The 19673-nt window shown below is 40.9% G+C and overlaps 1 protein-coding gene and 1 non-coding gene across 3 annotated transcripts; both read left to right on the forward strand.

Annotated features, from left to right (window-relative positions):
* The first annotated feature begins 42 nt into the window (after positions 1 to 42).
* Snx5 (sorting nexin 5) lies at positions 43 to 19376 on the forward strand. Of its 2 annotated transcripts, XM_051183253.1 has the most exons (14): positions 43 to 206; positions 442 to 524; positions 9066 to 9170; positions 9693 to 9803; positions 10821 to 10942; positions 11709 to 11832; positions 12480 to 12575; positions 13829 to 13934; positions 14061 to 14136; positions 15065 to 15104; positions 15189 to 15275; positions 16357 to 16516; positions 17895 to 17980; positions 18677 to 19376. In XM_051183253.1, the coding sequence occupies exons 2-14, from the start codon at positions 474 to 476 to the stop codon at positions 18725 to 18727; spliced, it is 1215 nt and encodes a 404-aa protein (XP_051039210.1). In that variant the 5' UTR covers positions 43 to 206; positions 442 to 473; the 3' UTR covers positions 18728 to 19376. The 2 variants fall into 2 exon arrangements, with proteins under 2 accessions (XP_051039210.1, XP_051039209.1); XM_051183252.1 differs by lacking the exon at positions 43 to 206 and having other exon boundaries at positions 252 to 524.
* On the forward strand, positions 4129 to 4365 carry LOC127221682 (small nucleolar RNA SNORD17). The gene has a single exon (XR_007834476.1). It is a non-coding gene; the product is annotated as a small nucleolar RNA SNORD17 (small nucleolar RNA).
* Positions 19377 to 19673: the final 297 nt, after the last annotated feature.

Here is a 19673-nt window from a genome sequence, read left to right on the forward strand (position 1 = left end):
GCGTGGGCACCTCCAGGTCTCGCGTTTCCGCTTCCACGAGATCTTGCATACGTCACCGTCTGCCGCCATCTTGGACTCTGGCTGAGCCATAAATTCCGCCTGCCGCGCTGCGCGCCCTTTCTCGAGGCTCGCCTCGTTTGGAGAGTGCTCGGATCTCGCGTCCCCGTCCCCTTGCGGTGCTGGTGTCCGCGTGGCGCGGAGCGAGGGTAGGGCCCCGCGTTGCTTCTTTGCCCGGCTCCAAGATGGACGGCCGCGGGGACGGGGGAGGCCGCTCTGGGGGAGCACGTGGCGTGCTGCTGGCCTGCGCCCGGGGCTGCTGGGATGGTGGCGGAGTCCAGCGGCCTCCAGCCGCCGTCCGGCAGGGAGGCCGGCGGAGGCGGGGCCGCGGCCGCCCCTGAAAGGCGCCCCGGCGGCGGCCCAGCCTCTTCTTTCCTCGCACAGCCGGACAGCCTCTGCTCGAGGCCCGCGTCGCCATGGCCGCGGTTCCCGAGTTGCTGGAGCAGCAGGATGAGGACCGCAGCAAGGTGAGGGCCTCCCTGCTTCGCTACCTAGGGTCGGAGGTCCCGCCGGCCTCCCTGTGCTGGCTGCTCCTTTTCTGGGGTCCGGGCGGTCCTCACAAGGATAGCAGCTGCAAGACCCGGAGCTCCCCTCCACCCCATCCCCAACGGCCCCATTAAAGCGCCTTTTCCCGTGTGGTCTCTGCACCCTCGTTCCCTTCTCTCCAAGGAGAACCAGACAGGCGGGACCTCGATTTTTTTTTTTTTTTTAAGCTCTTGGTGCGGCTAATCCCGGAGACCTTAGTTAGGAACATGTTTAAAAGCTCCCAAAACTTGACTTCTTGGTGATTGAAAAGTGAATCGGAGGTTCGCTGGCGATCCTCACCCTTTTAAGAACACGGCCTTTTCGTTTAAGCAAGTGGGAAAATTCCATCAAGAATCTGCAGCATGTTTCTTGCAACTTAAAGCTATTCGTGTCCTTGTGGGAGTTGTAATTTTTAGTAAATCCTGTGTGTTGATGTAAGCCGCGAGCTGCAAATATCTTGAGGTCTGATGCAATAAACAGAGATTACTATGTAGACAAGTAAAAGATGCCACTTTTGGTCCTTTAAATTTGAATTTTCCATTACACAATTAGGTTATGACTCAAGATTTTGTGAAGAATTGGCAGTATAGTTTGTCGAACAAGTGAGTTTAAAAGGAATTCAAAAATTAGGAGCTCTTACGTTAAGACCTGAATTAGATTTTTAAAAAGTATCTTTGAATAGTAAGTAAACACCAGTTTGGAGCACCAATTGGATTGTTCCAATAACGGTATTGTTGGAACAAGGGTGCTATGTTAAAATAGAGCTTAGTACATGATGTTTACTTTTACGATAAAAGAATTAGCAATTTTTCTCTCCCCTAGCATTTATAATAGGTGCTGTGTGGGATTTTGATGACTTTTCTGGTCTCTGTTTCCTTGTAGTTTGAAGCAGAATCACCTAAGTAAAATGACTTGGCCACGTCGATATTAATTGCTAATTGATTTTAAAAACGAGTTCACCATCGGCCTAAATTGGAGAAGATGATTAAGGGTTTAGTGAGTGCAGATACATACCTACAGTAGAGAAAATTATATAGCTTTTGCTTCCTTCTCATTTGAGTTAGACAATACTGAGGTAAATTATTGCTTATAGCACGTGGTTTCATTTTTGTTGCCTGATCTGTTCTAGACTGGCTGATATGGTCTGGATGGCAGAAATCTGAAGGAAATTGGCAAGTGTCAAAATAGAACTGGAATCCAAGTTGGGCAAATTTGTCCGCTAATATATTTTAGGATTTTATTTAAATACTCTTAATTATTTAGCTTGACAGTTGCATGAAGGTGTAATTCTTAAGTTTCATCTAGTGACTAGTCCCTGGAGTTTAATAAAGATGGTGGTGGGAATGAAACTCTGGGACTCAACCTCTAAGTGCTTTGAACCTTTTTTTGGGGGGGGGATCAGGCTTCCAATCACTGGATATTTCTTTGATTTTGAGGATTTTTTTTTTTGATGGACGTGGTGTTGCATTCCTGTAATCCCAGCTTGCTGAGTCGGAAGGCTCACTTCAAGGCCATCCTGGACTAGATAGTGACACATTGTCTAAGAAGGAAATGATGAAAGGGCATGGTATCCCACACCTTTAATTCCAGCATTTGGGAGGCAAAGGCAGAATCTCTGGAGAGCAGCCTGGTGAAGCCTGTATAGAGACTATCTGGAAAAAAGAAAACTTTGAAATGAGATTGGAAGTTGAGCCTATTTTAGTGCCTGCAAGAGCTAAATGATGAGCATTTACTATTGTACAGCCATTTAAAACTAGGGATTCTTCTTGTTAGAGGACTGGGGATGTTAACATTGGTAGCTGGTTTGTCTCACATGAGCAATTCTCTGAATACAATCCCTAGTGCCTATAATAAATAATTTGACTGGAGGGTTTGTTACATGGACTTAATAAAAAGGACAACTATGCTTAGACCTAGTGACAAAAAACGGTGATTGTTAGTATAGACATTCTTGAACTTTGATCAGTACTGTAGCAAGTCTAAATTGATCAATTTTGTAGAGTGGAGTTTTGCTATGTAGTCATGACTCAGGAAGTGTGGCTTCTGAAAGAGGCCCACGCCTTAGTTCTGGATCAGCAACTTGCACATGGTGTGTCCATTTGTGAATACCTCAGCTAGTTATGGTGTATTCAGGTTTAGGCTGCCAGCTTTTGGAATGTTTTCTAGGTTTGGCTTACTGTGATCTAAGGTGCTTATTTGATGAAATTTTGTAAGTGACTGACAACTAATCTAGAGTTAAGTCAGGCTTCCTGTCAAACCCATTTTGGGGGACTGTCTTTTCCTTAGTAGACTGCTAATAGTTTCACTGGAGATGGCAGGAGCCACCTCTCCTATTTTTAAACATTGTCAGATGTCCTTTGGTACTGAGCGAATTTACCCTTAGTTGAGAATCATGAAATGGTGTGATGGGTGAGGTGGAAGTTGCTGGTTTATTGAAGGGATTTAAATCTATGGTTGATGGGTTGAGAAAGGAAATAACAGGCTACATTAAACTTGGATTGTTGAGCATTTGAGGCCTTTTCCAGGTATTATGAGGAACATCAAAAATGATAAAGGGTGGCCTTCAAGTTCTGTACATTTTATTTATCATTACAACAGTGCAGCTGTATGGATTTGGGAAATGTGAGGTTCTTTTACTACAGAACTCAAGCCATTGTGGCCCAGAATTGCAATTCACCTAAAAAATGTATTGCTGATTGGGTATATAAAAAGTTGCTGAATGTGGCTGACTAAACCTACAACTCTAGCATACTTAGGAAGATTAAGCTGGAGGATCAGGATATGTAGAATAGTTGTGTGCACACATAATTTTAAAAATTATGCTGTTTGGACATTGTGTTATCAACCTATTTATTGCTTGAGCAGTTAAGTGAGAACAGTTTTGTAAGTAGAAACCAGAATGTCTTCAAGTGTTCAAAAATATAGTGTGGTTGCAACCTTGTGATAACTCAGTTTTGTTGTTTTGTCTTTCAGAGAGGGTTTCTTTTTCAAGAAACTGCCCTGGCTGTCCTGGAACTGTGTAGACTGGGTTGGCCTCAAACTAGCAGAGATCCTGTCTCTATTTCTGGGGTGTTGGGTTATTATCATCTTTTTTTTTTTTTTTTTTTTTTTTTTTTTTGTCAGTTTCATTATTTGTAATCATTCAGAAGGGAACTAGAGGGCAGACATCTTGTAGTAAACTTTAAGTAATACCTAAATTGAGAAATTTTTTTGCATAATCTAGCTTTCCAAAAGTGACTTCATTGCTAACGCTACCTTCTCCCTTTTTAATTAAGTTTGTGTGGACATGGTGGAAGTCAGGACACTTGAAGTATCATCCGTCCTTCCCCCCCCCCCCCCCCAATGTGGGTCCTGAGGGGAATCTAGCTCAGGTAATCAGACTTGGCCACAAAGTGCCTTTTTGCTAGCCCAAGTGCCCACCTATTTTCTGGTGAGCCATTGAAGATCCTTCTAAGACAGGGAAATGAAAACTTTGATTATTTGAGAATAATCCAGATAGCTAAGATCTCTTGACTGAATCTGACTAGTATCTGGGCTTGCAGCCTTGTGAAATGATGATTTTGTTTATCCATTCGCTGAGTGCGCTGCACTGACCTTCTTCCCAGCTTCAGTTCCTGTTCTGGGAACTTGGGGCTGAGTAGCCTCCAATGTCTTGCTGTCTGCAGTGTTCTATTGCAGATTGCTTGTGTTGGTAGACTATTACTGGTAAGAATGGCTGGTGTCAGCAGGGATGGGTCTCTCTGGGTTCCATCTCACCAAGATGAGTGGTGCAAATCTGATCACTTCTTGCAGCCCTTCTAGTTCATGTTCATAAATATTTTTTATGTTTATTGTGTGAGTATGCATCTTCCATACTGGCTTGACTGGCTGAGCCATTTAAATGGAGAGTTTCAGTTGCTTTTTGTGCATTAGTACGCATGTATTGACATAATAAATTTTGTAAATTATTTAGTTATCCTCGAGATAGGAGTAAGCAATAGGACTGATAATTTGATTCACTTTACCAACATTTGAATTTAGGACCATTCTAACTGTATATTTCCTGCATTAGAAATGGGAAGTAGAGGCAGGCGGATCTCAGTGAGTTCCAGGATAGCCAGGACTCTTATACAGAGAAGCCCTGTCTCGGAAGAAAACAAAAGTAATGAAATGGGAAATGGAAAAACCATTCAAATATAAAGGTCCCCTCCCCCCCTTTCATAGTAAATGTCTTTGTAGGTAAATAAAAATGGAAATAGGGAATAATATAGTATATAGCTCTTCCTTCCCCAGGGTTACTTTGTAGTCCTGCCTGTGCTGGAACTGGCTCGGACCAGGCTGGCTTCTAACACATCCACATGCACTGCCTGATTATGTGTGACTTTTATTAACAAAGCATTTTGAATGTATAGCACTGGTGTAATGGAGAGCTTGCAAGTACTATGACAACCTAAGCAGTTACCATGTCTCATTTTTGTTCCTGTGTTCCGAAGTCATATTTTAAGATAGATATTCCAGCTACTTGGAACCAGCTGGCCCTGTCCATGGTCTTCTGCCACAGCCTTTTTTAATCCTTAACCTCGGAAGAGGCAGGCAGACCTCTTGAGTTCAAGGCCAGCAAGTACCAGGCCTTCCTCAAAAATAATGTTTCTTTACCCCTGTTGAGAGATAATTGTGGTGGGGAGGCATAAAGTTGTGAGAGTAGACATTGGTAGACATTGTTTTACAAATAGTTTAAGGGGTCTTAAGAGGTAACTGGCTTGCCTGCCAAGGTTGGATTTGGGTCTGAAGCATGCATCTTCTGATTTAAACAAATTTGCTACTCAATCTCTAAGGCATTTGGCTCAAATTAGGCCCAGTGTTGGCCAATACTGTGAAGTAATAGCCAGTACCTTAATGCTTCAAGTTTCAGGGAAAGCGGCTGACTCAACTCAGAATAGGCCTAACTTTCAGAGTAGTTTCCAGCATCCATGTCAACAGCTCATACCTTTGGATCTGATCTGGCCTCAGCAACCAGAGGATGGACAGACACACACTAAAATTAACTTTTCTTTAGAACATTCATGGGGTCTGATGGGCTGTTGGTACCCCCCAAGAGTGAGTGAAACACCAGGTATAAGAAGGCTGGTTTCTGAAGCATGCTTACCATCTTTGAGAGGTTAATTGGAGTTTATCCAAGAGACTCCCCAAAATAAGGCTGTTGGGTTGCCCATGGTTGTTTCAGTGGTGGAAGGTAAGTCATACTACTGCTGAAGATACCATGCACTTCAGACACAGGGCCAGAGGCCCCATGAGCTGGAAATAACCTGATAAGAAAGATCTCTTTGAAGACTATCTTTCATGGTACCAGGAGGTGCTTTGCAAGTTTCTAAAGGAGGGAAACAAACAACATTCCTACCTAGCTGTGGCACCTATGAACTACCAACAACTATGACCCTAAGAGTGCATGTATTGGTATGCTTATCTCACAGCAGCTCTATAGTTAAACTTAGGATCCTTTCGGGAGGGTTCCTATTATCAGTTACCTGATACTGGAAACTTAGAACCCTACCCAGGGTTAGTGAAGTCATGAATTTGGAGGAATACCTACAAGTGACACTTAACTAAACCAGCATAATCCCTAACTAAATTCTAAATGTTTGTCCTTGTAACCATAGGTTTGTGTAGGTAGCTCTGACCTCTCATTAAGGAAACTAATTTTCGCAATAGCAGGCCATTAAAGAACAATTACAACCAATCAAAATGTAGAGTTATGGCTCAGGTCATTTCAGAAGAGGGTGGCAGGAAGATTCTAAGAGCCTGGGCAACAATGAATTTACTCTGGGATTGTGTCTCCTTGGAATGTCAGAAACTACACCTGTGACAAGGCAACGTGACTTAACTAAACTTGACATGAACAATAGGCATGCTTAACAGGGACAAGGGAAGTCTAGGAGGCTTCAACCAAAGAACTACATACAGACAACTGAAGAATGCTGAGTGAAGAAATAGTCTTCCTTGGTGCGGGACACACAATTTGGTTATCCAATATCAAATTGTCATGCCTGAAAACACAAGTAACAGACTGAGTGGGTTTTACTTGTGTATTTAGGAGAGTGTGAACAATAGGAGTGCATGTTTGAAGAATAAGGAGTAGTATATGGGATTGTTGTGGGGGAAGGAAAGGGGTATGAATTAATTACTTGCATTATAATTTAAAATAAGTCATGAGATGAGGTAGGTGACAAGATGTGTACCACCCTTTTCTATCCTTGGGCCTGGTTTATTTAGCAAATGCTGTTTATGGTTTGGACTACTGGGTGTTGGTTTTGCTAGCTGAGCATAAAAAGGAATGCTGAATATTCTGTGTGGTGGCTTTGGAATGTTAGAAGTGCTGACTTGGTACTAAGCATTGCACAACTTTTTACTGCTGCATGTAGATGTAAGTGGTAGGAGCTATATACTTTGGGTGTTAGTGTAAGAAGAACAGATAGTTAACTCTGTTGCACTCCATAATCACTTTGCCTATAGTCCTTAAGAGAAATCCTTTTTACCTGATCACTTGCGGGGCGTGCTCCCCCCCCCCCCACTATAGTTCCTACTATACTGGGTTTGCCAGGGTTGTCCAAATATTCATCAAGCAGTTCTCAACTTTTGGGGGGGGGGCTACATGTCCTATTTTACATGTTGGGCTTCACTCAACATGAGAAACTATTAAAAAGAACCACTGAATATAGCATATTAACTATACAACCAGGGTTTGTGAGTTCTTTAAGGATCGGGAATTGAGCCTGGCAGTGGTGGCTCACACCTTTAAGCAGAAGCAAGCAGATCTCTTGAGTTCAAGGTCAGACTGGTCTACATAGTGTGTTACAGAACAGGACAGCCAGGGCCCCACAGAGAAAACCTATCTATCTCAAACCAAAGAGAGAGAAAGAAGTGTCCCAAAGATTGGCTAACCTGTTCTTAAGAGCCCATTTGACCATAAATCAGTCAAGAAAGATGGGTGACAGTTTGTTAGTTTTTGGAAGCTGTGTCTCTACTCTATAGTAAGTTATAGACGGAAGGTTGCTTTATCACAAATGTCAGAACTAAGCAAAATTGTGATTTAAAGAAATCACTTGGCCTTCAGGCTTTGAAATGTATCTAGTCTCTTGGCATATACTCTGATTATAGAAGAAAATTTGTTCTATAAGTAAGCTTATATCTGTGTGTATGTTGCTTAGCTACAAACTGTCTTCAGGGATCTCATGGGCATTTAAGAAACTAAACTCTGCATTTGGGGGGGGAAGGTGCATTTGTATAAGGCTTTGTGGGTTTTTCCTTTTTTTTCTTCTTTTTTTCCCAAAACAACTACTCTGGTTGTCCTTTAACTCTGTACACCAGGCTGCCTTGTACTCAGCGGATACCTACCTGCTTTTGCTGGGATTAAAGGGATGTGCCACCACATCTAGGTAGTTAAATGTATTTCTAAATTCCTGGTTTTTTGAAAATGGCCTTCTAAAACTTACATTTCATATGGTATATTTTGAACATACTCATACACATCAGCTCCTTCTATAACCACCCTCCCTTCTCATACCCAAACACAAAAAGTGTTTTTTCTGCCTTCAATCAAGTCCAGTTTGAGTTGCCCAGCTAGCTGATCTTGGGAGTGTGTAAGGAGTACAGACAGGTTTTTTCCTTCGGCCGTCACTCTTGTCCCGTCTCCGCGCCTGCCCCAATTAACACACACAGGCTCTGTATTTGATATGATGCTATTGGCCAGGTGCTAGTTTCTTATCGGTAGCTCTGTCTAAATTATTAACCCATTTCTATGTATTTCCACATGGTCTTACCGAGAGCGGAGGAATGGCGGTTCTGTTCTCTCCAGGCTCTCCATGCTGACTCCTCCTTACTACTTCCTATTTCCTCCTTGTCTCCTAGTCCCTCCTATCTTCCTATTCTATTGGCCAACAGTGCTTTATTATTAACCAGTATGAGAAACATATACAGAATGATATCTCCCATCAGGAGTGTTCCTGCCAAGCTCAGCTTCAGAGATGAAGAGAAACAACTAGATTTAATGAATCTATTTTGAAAAGAGTTTGTTTTGTTTTGTTAGGGTCATTTGTTTTGGTGGTACTGGAGGTTCAGTTCCCAGATTATTTTAAATAGAAACCTAGTTACCATTCTACCCAGGATCCTCACACCTGAGTGACATCTCAAGACTATGACTATGCCATTCTGATCTATTGTAGACCTTTTTCCTGGGTAAAAGAGGGTGGGGACAGGGTCTCACCATGCAGCTCTGGCTGCCTTGGAACATACTATGTAGACCAGGCTGGCTTTGAACTCACAGATTTGTGAGTGTTGGGATTAAAAGGCATGCACCACCATGTCCTGCTCAAATAGACGATTTGGTTCTGTTTGATCTTTGGATGGTCTGGCCATGTCACATTAAAGAATGCTTGCTAGTGCTCCCTCTCCCAGTGGGAAATACTCTCTGAGCTAAACAAGTGGCTAATAATTAAAATATATTTCAGCTGAGATCTGTGTCTGTGGACCTGAATGTTGACCCTTCACTTCAGATCGACATACCTGATGCGCTCAGTGAGAGAGATAAAGTCAAATTTACTGTGCACACCAAGGTAAGTGACAGTAACCTTAGTAATAATAAACTACTAGTACTAACTAGGTTGCATTTTTAGAGTAGTGTGGAAAGAGATTTCTTGAGCTGAGATGGTATGTGTGTGGCAAACTCCTGAGAACTCTAGCTTCTGTCTTCTGTGTTAAGGGCTCCATGTCATGTGCTGTTAACTCCTTCCTTTCTGCTGGGGTGGAATCCTTAACAAGCCACAGCCACTTCCACCTTTAAAACTCTCTACCTTTTGGTTTTCATTTGCATATGAGTTAAATCACTGGCATGAAAAGGAAGCCATTTTAACATTGATAGTGCTTGCTGTTTTGTTTTTATGGCTGGGGGAATGTTCAGTGTGAAAGCTGTTAAATTCCTAGAACTTATACTAATCTTTTCTATTTCTTTGAATTTCCTAGAAATGATATTGCTTAAGCAACCTAGGTTTGTGATACTGTGATGCTCCCATAGTGTAGCCTAAAATCTAAAGCCATTTGTTTATCAGGTATTGAGTTACCACTTATTCTCCTTACAGACCACACTGCCCACATTCCAGAGCCCAGAATTTTCTGTTACAAGGCAACATGAAGACTTTGTGTGGCTGCATGACACTCTTACTGAAACAACAGATTACGCCGGGCTTATTGTGAGTTTATTTTAGAGAAAAATCAGATAATTAAGCTATTTCCTTGTACCTTGCTTTTTATTTAAAGAGACTGTATTTTACAGTGGTTTGTAAAATCTCGTTTCTTCTGCCTATTTTTGGTCCACAACATTTTAAAATACGTGACTAGCACAGAAGTGGTGAGATAAAAGTAGAGTTACATCTATGCTTACGCATATAAGACAAAATCTTCCCTAACTTTGTTTTTTCTCTTGTGTGTTTTAATGATTTCTTTTAAGTTGTGTACGTGTCCATGAGCATGGATGCCTGTAGGTCAGCAAGTGTTTTATCCCCTAGAACTGGAGTTCACCGTGTAGTAAGCACATGGGTGCTGGGCTGTGAATTGAACTATTGAGCATTTCTCTGGCCCTCTCTCCACAACCACCCCAGGCACCAGTAGAATTGATTTATAGGAAATATCAGTATTAGCATCCAGTAAAATTCCTTAGTAGTACTGGAGACAGTTGGCAGAGCTCATGTTTCCTTTTTAAATAAATTGAAATGTGCATCCTGTCCAGCTGGGCAGAATAAAGAATCTGTCCAGTAGTGATTTTTCTCTGGTTATTTGACAAAGGATCTCATAGCCCAAGACAGCCTGGATTGAGTCGTATCTACTCCCAAGTGCTGTCCGCCATAGCTGTCTGTAATTTCTTACATTGATTAGATTGATAATTTGTTTGCTCAAGAATGTTCTATTAATTAAAAATAATTAAACTTAGTTTTGTGATATAGAAGATTAAAACACCCTAGATAGACGTTTACCCCTGATTTAGATCTCCAGCACCTTTGGATATATGGAAGCCTCATTCTGAATGATTGGTTATCATTAGCATTAATTGTGCCTATTTTAAGCTGACAGTGAAGCAGTGTATGTTCTACTATGAGGAGGATTTTTGATTTATAGCTCTGTTGGGGTAGCCATTTGTATTGGCAGAACTGTTGAAGTGACAGCAACCACATATATGGCCACTGGAATAAGGTTACCTGCCTCTGCCACAGATTCCTCCTGCTCCCACAAAGCCAGATTTTGATGGCCCTCGAGAGAAGATGCAGAAACTTGGAGAGGGAGAAGGCTCTATGACAAAAGAAGAGTTTGCTAAGATGAAGCAAGAATTGGAAGCGTAAGTGAATTTTCTTGCTCTGTCTTGTAAAAAGTGCATAGGAGCCAAATGGGAGAGACCTGATGCTAGAGTAGAACCATTTGTTGGCCATTTGCATTATTTTGTAGAGAGTGACTTGTTGCAAATGGCATTGCTGTGTTCTGAATGGCCATATAGGTACCTTGAAAGAGTAGGCCAAGTTCACAGATTGTAACATCTTAAAGTTTGCACACAAATCAGCTAGTTATGAGACAAAGCAAATGGAAATTCCGTGTCTGGATTGTTAGAAGTATCTTAAGATTTTTCCCTGGTAGGGTATGGGGGAGCCTGCCCATTGATTTTTATCTTGGCTCAAGGCTCAGAAGTACTCCTCACTTCCACCATCAGCCTGATGTAATTCAATTGCCTATTTCAACAACTTATCAGCCTGCACTATCAGTGGTGCTTATGTTCCTGAAGAATGAAAAAGGTTCCTTTCTTTTAAAGAAAGTAATATCTTGTTCTTGCCGATGACAACAGTAACTGCATGTAAGCTTGGAGTCTAGACTGGATTCAGCAAATTCAGTGGCCACTAGCAACACTTTACCTTTGTTGGTTTAGTCTACAAATTGCAAAATGGCAACTGCCTTATTATTTATTTACTAGGTTATTATTATTTACTAGATTATTTAGTCTAGTTGTATTGTTTGCCTTAGTGATCATGAGCAGAAGAGTGGAGTTAAAAAGGAGTGAGCTGTTTTGGGCAAGAATTGAGCCAACTGAATTGTTTGTGCACATGTTTTTTCAGTGAGTATCTCGCTGTCTTTAAGAAGACTGTGTCTTCCCATGAAGTCTTTCTTCAGCGGCTTTCTTCACACCCTGTTCTCAGTAAAGACCGAAACTTTCATGTTTTCCTGGAATATGATCAGGATGTAAGGCAATTTTTCCATTTTCATAGTTGAAATACTTCTAAAATGAGCTTCTTGAGTTTGAATTTATCAACACAGAAAAAGAGGTAGAGAGGCAATGCTTAAATCCATTATAAAGGTCACTTTTACAAGCTACTGAAAGAAAACAATTCCCCCACGCATAGACTAATCTTCCTTCTATTAATAGTGGAAGAATTGATCTGATGTACATTTATTGTAGTTATTTTTTTAAGCATGATTCTTGGGTTTATGTAGCCTTTAATCCCAGCAGATTTTTGTGAGTTGAAGGAAGTGAGTTTATATAGTGAGTTCTAGGAGGGCTGGGACTGCATAGTGAGATACTTTCTGTCTTGAAAGGAAAAAAAAATTCTTTTTTAGATTCTTGGCCTGGTATCAACAGGAACAAACAACAGTTCTACCAAAAATTGGAAAGTCTGTAGGACTTTGAGAAATGTCAGGCTAGCTTTTTAAGAATATGATAATCTATATGATTAGCCACTTAACGTTTTAGATTTAGTGGTTTGAGGAAGTATTAAAGTACCTTGGGTGTGTCTATGGCACTAAAACCTTCATCACTCTTGTGATTACTAAGAGAATCTAACAGAAACATGCCATATCATAAACTTTCTTTTGGAATTTCCTTCCTTTAGCTAAGTGTTAGGCGGAAAAATACCAAAGAGATGTTTGGTGGCTTTTTTAAAAGTGTGGTGAAGAGTGCTGATGAAGTCCTTTTTTCTGGAGTAAAGGTAAGAAGCTTGGGCTGTTTCAGAAAACTCTTGGTTTTATGGGAATGGATGGGTTTCCTTTGGAAAAGGGGTTTCTTTTCAAGTCTTAGAGTACTAGGTTCATAGCCCCGTGATACCATGTTATGCTATAGCTGGCTTTCTTTTTACAATTGAGTAATCTACATCCTTCCCCAGAGGCTAGTAGACCAGTACATGGGTTTGAGGCCAGGCTTGTCCAGGACAACCAAGGCTTGGAAAAGAGTGGGTGTGTGGGTGTATCTCTGCTGCAGTACTTCCTAGTGTTCATGCAAGCCCATGTTTAGTTCTCAGGGTCTCTCTCCTTCTCCCCTTCTCAACTTTGCAGGTTTGTATGGCCTGGATCCTCCTGCCTTTTCCTCACAAGTGCTGAGTGAGATTAATGCTGTTTTCCACTAGACCTTGTGGGAACTCGATTTTAAGTCATACTGATGAAAGTGTTTACTAATATTGTTGTATGTTGGAATTACTAATATTAGATTTTGTCAAGATTAAACTTAACAGTGTTGCTTGGCTTTTTGTTTGGAGACTGGGCAGAGCTGCTCCAAAAGATAATGATAAAAAGTCCATTCTTATTCATGAGTGCCTTATATCTTCACATTTAGTGCCTTCCTGTAGATTATTTTGTCTGTTATCTGATAGCTGGATTGTCTATCCAGGACTTGATAAGAGAGCATTGAACATAGGTGCTGAGAGAAAGGGACAATTGGAAATGGTGTTTCTTAGGCATATGGTATGACTTAGGTTTGTATGCTTTGAGGGTCTATTGACACTCATGGCAAGCGCCTACCAGGCATAACCAAATTGTCAGTTTGAAATCAGCCAAAATAAAACAAAGCAGACTGGACACAAACCTACACAAATACAAAAACGGTGTTCAAGGCTAGGTAACAGTGTCCCACCTGACAACTACTGCACAAGAAGGATTACGGGGTTGTGGAGGATATCAGTATTTACTGACCATTCAGACTGCTCTTGAAAGTGATTCTCCTATTGTAATGCATCCTGTTAGTGCTTGATTATTTTTGCCAGTCTTGGGAATTATATATATGTAAGTCTCATGGAAATCTAGATACAGGGTAACCTTTTGCTTACTAATAACCATTTTCTTTGGTTTGTAGTCCCAGCTAGACTCATTTCAGTGGTTGTATCAGCCATGAATGTTCTGAATTGCATGTTTCTTAATATACATACTGTTCTTGACATTTCTGCTTAAGTACCCTTTTCCTCCTTTTTAGGAGGTGGATGACTTCTTTGAACAAGAGAAGAACTTCCTTATTAACTATTACAACAGGATCAAGGATTCCTGTGCTAAGGCTGACAAAATGACCAGATCTCACAAAAGTAAATACCCTTTACCCACTTGGCCACTTAAAGCTCTGCCGTGTGTGTGTGTGTGTGTGTGTGTGTGTGTGTGTGTGTGTGTGTGTGTGTGTGTGTGTTCTCAGATAACAAGGTCTTGTTTTCTAGGTGTGGCTGATGACTACATCCACACTGCAGCCTGCTTGCATAGCCTGGCTTTAGAAGAACCCACAGTCATCAAAAAGTAAGTTTGAATGACTGAGGTTGTAGTTCAAAGTGCTTCCCTAGCTTATTCAAGGTTGTTTTAATCCATAGACCTTTACTCTTCCCTGATATTCTCATTAAATGTTACATACAATGAGGTACGATGAAAAAGGGTACCAGGGCTGGCTAGCATTCATAAAGCCCTGGTTGATGGCTCATGCTTATTAATTACTTCCACCATTAGGCGACAGGGAGATCAGATATTCTAAGTGCCCCTTGGTTATAGTGATCTTGAGGCAAGTCCTAGATATATGAGACCCGTCTTTTGATACATAGAAGCCTAAGTATTAATGCTGGTTTCAGTTCTGTCCTGAAACAGTCTAATCAAATAGAGTTTGTAACATCTGTGTCTTAAATGCTCTTCCCTTGTTCACTGGGGGTATTACTCTTTGACCTCTTTTTGCTGGGTATTGTCCTGGACTTCAGGATGTTTGATTATATGAATAATGACCCTGGACACTTATCTGTCCTGAACTTTCAGATACGAAATTCTCCTTACACATCTGCTTTTTATAATATAGTTCCTCTCACTTGAAGTTTGGTAAATCTGAATGTCAGATGAGATGAGTGCATTTATTACCTTTTGGCACCTCCAATGGTGACTCAAAACCCTCATCTTGGTTACCTACTTGGATTCGGGTCAAGACAGGATGACTGAAGACAAGATGATTGTTTGAAATAATGAACTACTACTACTTTGACTTTTTAAAATTGACATTGTTTCTCTGTATCCCTGACTCAACTCTGTAGACCAGGCTGGCTCTCAAACAATGAATTCTCTCTGCCTCCGAAGCTGACATTAAAGCATGTGCCACCACTACTCAGCCTAACCTGCTATGTGATTCTTGACTGGTTTTAAGAATATTGATAACACTTTCATAGAGAGCTGACCTTCTGTATACTTCCAGGTACCTATTGAAGGTTGCAGAGCTATTTGAAAAGCTGAGGGTAAGAAGTTTTGTTTTGATCTTAATAGTAGTTAGGTTTCTAGATTTCTGCCTAGGTGTAACTGTTGATCTTTTACTTGTTTAGAAAGTGGAAGGTCGAGTCTCGTCAGATGAAGATTTAAAGCTCACAGAGCTTCTACGATACTACATGCTCAACATAGAGGCTGCAAAGGTAAGGTATTGATTATTTAGCCCATTAGTAGCACCAGTTTGCCTTGACCAACCAGAGATGTAATGCTTAAGACATTACATTCCTTTGGGCTAGGAAGGGATCTTGTTTTATATTGGGGTATGCTTGAGATTTCCTTGTGCATGCTTGGGAAGAAATCCTGAGAATAACCTTGTGGATTTTTCCCCTTTGGTGCCATGCATTTTAGCCCTTTTTTTTTTTTTTTTCTCCCTCTTTTAAACAGGCCTCTTATTGGCCTAGACAATAGGTTTCATGTGTATTTGACACAGAACTGTGATTTGAGGAGCAGGATGTCCCCCTAGGTCATGGCTCAGTGGCATTCTTAATTTAGCAGTAAAGAAGCATGTTTGATATGCTGTGCTTCATTTTCTGGTATGGCTTCTGTTACTGTTTCAATTTGAAGCTTTCATCGGGGATTTTCTTCTATAAAAGGATTATGAACCTCTTAAAAGGTGTTGGGAATTAGGCACCCTCATTTTAGAAGTAGAGTTTGTTTTGTTGTCACTATCCTTCTGGTGCTATTGAGGATCAAACCTAGAGCTTGCTAGGCAAGTAGTATACCATTAAGCTACATCCCCAGTCCCTTGTGAAGTTTTTAAGAGTATGCCAGATAAGAGCTAGAGAGGGTGGCTCAGCAATTAAGATTTTTGTCCTGCACCCATGTCAGGTAAGGCTTCTCTAAGGACCTGGTGCTTCCATAGATTCATGCAGGTATACACACATAGCTACTAAAAATAAAATCTTATTTAAAATTTTCTTATTTATTTTACATATCGATCCCAGTTCCCTCTCCCTTCCTTCTTTCCTTCTCTCCCACCCTCTCATGCCCCTGACCCCTGACCACCCTTCCCTCACATCTCCCCCACTCCACATGTAGTCAGGGTGGTGCCTTCCATGTGGGGTCATGTAAAACTGTCAAGTCAAATTGCTTTCTGCCATTTCAAAGTGTTGACATTGGTTATTTTTTAGACTTTGTGAGTGTGTCTAGACATTCATTTTCAGTAAGTGATATTTTTCTTTTGTTCTCTGGAGATTTTGTCATGGCTGTTAATTTTCTTCCCAGGATCTCTTATACAGACGCACAAAAGCTCTAATTGACTATGAGAATTCAAACAAAGCTTTGGACAAGGCCAGGTTAAAAAGCAAAGATGTCAAGTTGGCTGAGACTCACCAGCAGGAATGCTGCCAGAAGTTTGAGCAGCTTTCTGAATCCGCAAAAGAAGGTTGAGCATTTCTTCTGTATTTGGGAACAATGTTACATGTCATGCGGAAGTAACTCCCCTTCCCCCAGCCTGGTGTAGTTCTTGTTGGCAGCTATCCTAACAGTTGTGCAGTTATGGGCTTATCCCCAGTAACACAAGAAAGATGAATTTTAATACAAAAGAAAACTCAACTGTTCCTGTTAGGTTGTAGGATCTGCAGAATTGTTGGCTCAATAGTTGAGAACACTTGCTGGGCTTGCAGAAGACTTGGGTTTAGTTCCCAGCACCCACATGGTGGCTCATAACTATATGTAACTCTAGTCTTGGAAACTGATAGCTCATTCTGGTTTCAGTGGGCACCAGGCAAGAATTGATGAACACATACATGCAAAAATAAAACTCAACACAAAGTAACCTAGTAAGCTAATACAAAAGGATATTGTAGAGGGTTTTTATTTTGTCCTGCAAGCCAGCTCCCCAAATTACCATAAAGACTTAAATATTAATTATAAAGGTTTGGCTGATAGCGTATACTTATTACTAACTAGCTCTTAAAACTTAAATTGAATCATATTTCTTATCTACACAGCCAGGTGCCTTTTTTCAGTTACTCACCTTGCTTCTCTTCACCCTAACAATTCCCCATGACTCCCCTTCTTCTATTTGCTCTCTTTGTCTGCAAGTCCCTCCTAACCTTTCTGCTGCCTAGCTATTGGCCAGTCATATTTTTATTGACCAATGAGAGTAATACATGTTTACAGTGTACAAAGATTGTTCTGTCCAGTAAATTGAGATTTTTGGGGATTGAGGAGTGTGTTGGAATTAGCAATGCCATGGACTTACCAGTTGCTTATCAGCAACAACATGACGGGATTGAGGAGAGTTCATGGCTCAACACTAGAGGCAATAGGAGTAATTGATCAGAAAGGCAGAAATGGGGTCTATCCCTTTTGTTAAGCACTCTTCCTGATGTGATCCTGGCCTCAAGATGTCTATTAGCCTGGACGTCACTGGCAATGTATTGACCGGTGTAAATACTAGAATTTATCGCCTTAAATTTTTAATTATAATTAGGATAGGAAATCGGACTTGATTCACCCTCAAGTTTTCATAAGGAACGTAAAATGGTGATCTGTGCCTGGTATTTGGTAGGGATATGTATATATACATATACATATATATATGTGCGTAGGAGGATGGGGAAAGGATTGCCCTGAGTTTTGACAGTCTAGCCAAGGCATGCTTAGTGATGGACTGACTTGATTGGCCCATATGTAGGCAGTGTGTGCTGTGTAAGGCCCTGGGGGTCATATGTGAAAGGGGTTATTTGGCAGCTCTAATGAGTGAAAAAAATTGGTCTTTTTTATAGTTGGTAAGTTTTAACTCTTTATTCCCACAGAACTGGTAAACTTCAAACGGAAGAGAGTGGCAGCATTTAGAAAGAACCTAATTGAAATGTCTGAACTGGAAATAAAGCATGCCAGAGTGAGTTCCTATATTAATTAAGCTGCTGTTTAAGGGACTTATTTATTTGCCATTGTTTATCATGGCAGTGTTGTCCTTCTTTTTTTTTTTTAGTAAGCACTTCAGAACCACATGTGGTAGTCCAAACCTTAGAGTCTCTTCCGTAATAAAGAGGCTGATACCAGCAGCAAGAGTTTCAAGTTTGAAGGCAACTTAGACTACACAGTGAGATGCTTCCACGCAATCATGCATGCCAAATGGGCTTTTTAGTATCTTGAGTTTCTTTTTTGTTTGTGTTTTGAGACATCTGAACTGTATAGCTATGGCTTGAAGCTTGCTTGGTACTAAAAGTAAAATCTAAAAATTCATTGTCCCCAATTGGGTTTAGGTTGGGCTCAGTGTAGATCACTGCCCTAGCAATGGGCATAGATTTGGTCTCCTAATGACAACAATTGGTTTAACACTCTCCTGGGCTTTTCAGGATCCTGTAGTTAGACTGGGACAGCCTATCCAGACCTTTTTTTTTTTTTATCAAGTCTTGGCCTTCAGCATTATAGAACAAGGTGTTAGGACAAGTTTGGGATGTCAGTGTGTTGCAAGAAGGGGTGGGTAGATGGGATATGATGAATGGTGCCCAGGAAGTGTCAGAATTCAGGAGGGAGAACTATGTCTGGTTTATTATTCATTTATATACACGCCCCTTTTTTTTTCCCCTAGAACAATGTGTCCCTTTTGCAGAGCTGCATCGACTTATTCAAGAACAACTGATGTGTCTTTACTCTGAAGAATACCAATGTGAAAGCCAGCATCACTTGCACTTACTTAAATCACTATTGCAAAAGAAATAGCTTTGACTAGATTAAAAATCATGTGAATAAATATTTTGATTTCTAAAAATCTTAACATTTAACCATGTTGGTTTAAAAATATTTTCATTGCATGTTACTTGGACATAACTAATCCTTTTCTTATGCATTTAATACCTCAAAGTAGGTAGAATCTAACAGATTCTCCTATAGATTGTCAGGAATTACTAAAATGGTATGGAGATGTGTGCCTTCTGAAAAAGAGAAAGCAATAGCCTGGCCCGTGTCTGTCCCAACTTTTCTTGTGTCCCTACAGACATGTCAGGTGCCAATTACAACAAATGGTAACTGCTTGTGCGCAAGTGGCAGGCACTCTGTTCTTTAATTAGGTAGATTTTACTTCCACTTCAAGATCACTTCAGATGCTTGTACAATAACAAGCAAGAACTCATTCATTTTTAGACACCCTTTACAGCTCCATTTTTGTGACTGGGATATAATTGCTTGAAGGAAAAGGAGAGTCTAGGGCTCTGACACTCCTGATGGTGGAGCATGTATGTTTGTGCTTTGGATGTTTTTATATAAAGTATATAATAAAATAATCCATGTTACCATATGGAGTGTTTTTGCAGAAAACAAGACTAAAAAGTGCGTCTCCTGAATGCCGTTGGCATTTCCACAAGTGGAAAGGAAGTCTTCAATCCTGTAATATTTACCTGTCTGGGGATTACGCCCAGGGCTTCAAGGAAGCTGTAGCTGCCTTACCACTGAGCAATGGTTTGGCCTTGAACTCAGGATTCTTGTTTTCCTCAGACAGGGTGGGTAGCTGTATATATGTTAGTCACGGTTTAGTGCCTCTTGGTTGGTCCTGGTAAATGAAGATTGAGTGAGCCTTGAGTAGTCCTGAG

The sequence above is a fragment of the Phodopus roborovskii genome, unplaced genomic scaffold (assembly GCF_943737965.1).
Source record: "Phodopus roborovskii unplaced genomic scaffold, PHOROB, whole genome shotgun sequence".
Taxonomy (NCBI): Eukaryota; Metazoa; Chordata; class Mammalia; order Rodentia; family Cricetidae; genus Phodopus; species Phodopus roborovskii.

Excerpts from the sequence above, each read along its gene's own strand:
- Snx5 (XM_051183253.1), top strand. The coding sequence starts at position 474 with ATGGCCGCGGTTCCCGAGTTGCTGGAGCAGCAGGATGAGGACCGCAGC. Across the intron at positions 10,943-11,708 it reads ATGAAGCAAGAATTGGAAGC|TGAGTATCTCGCTGTCTTTA; the intron begins GTAAGTGAATTT and ends ATGTTTTTTCAG. Across the intron at positions 14,137-15,064 it reads GAACCCACAGTCATCAAAAA|GTACCTATTGAAGGTTGCAG; the intron begins GTAAGTTTGAAT and ends GTATACTTCCAG.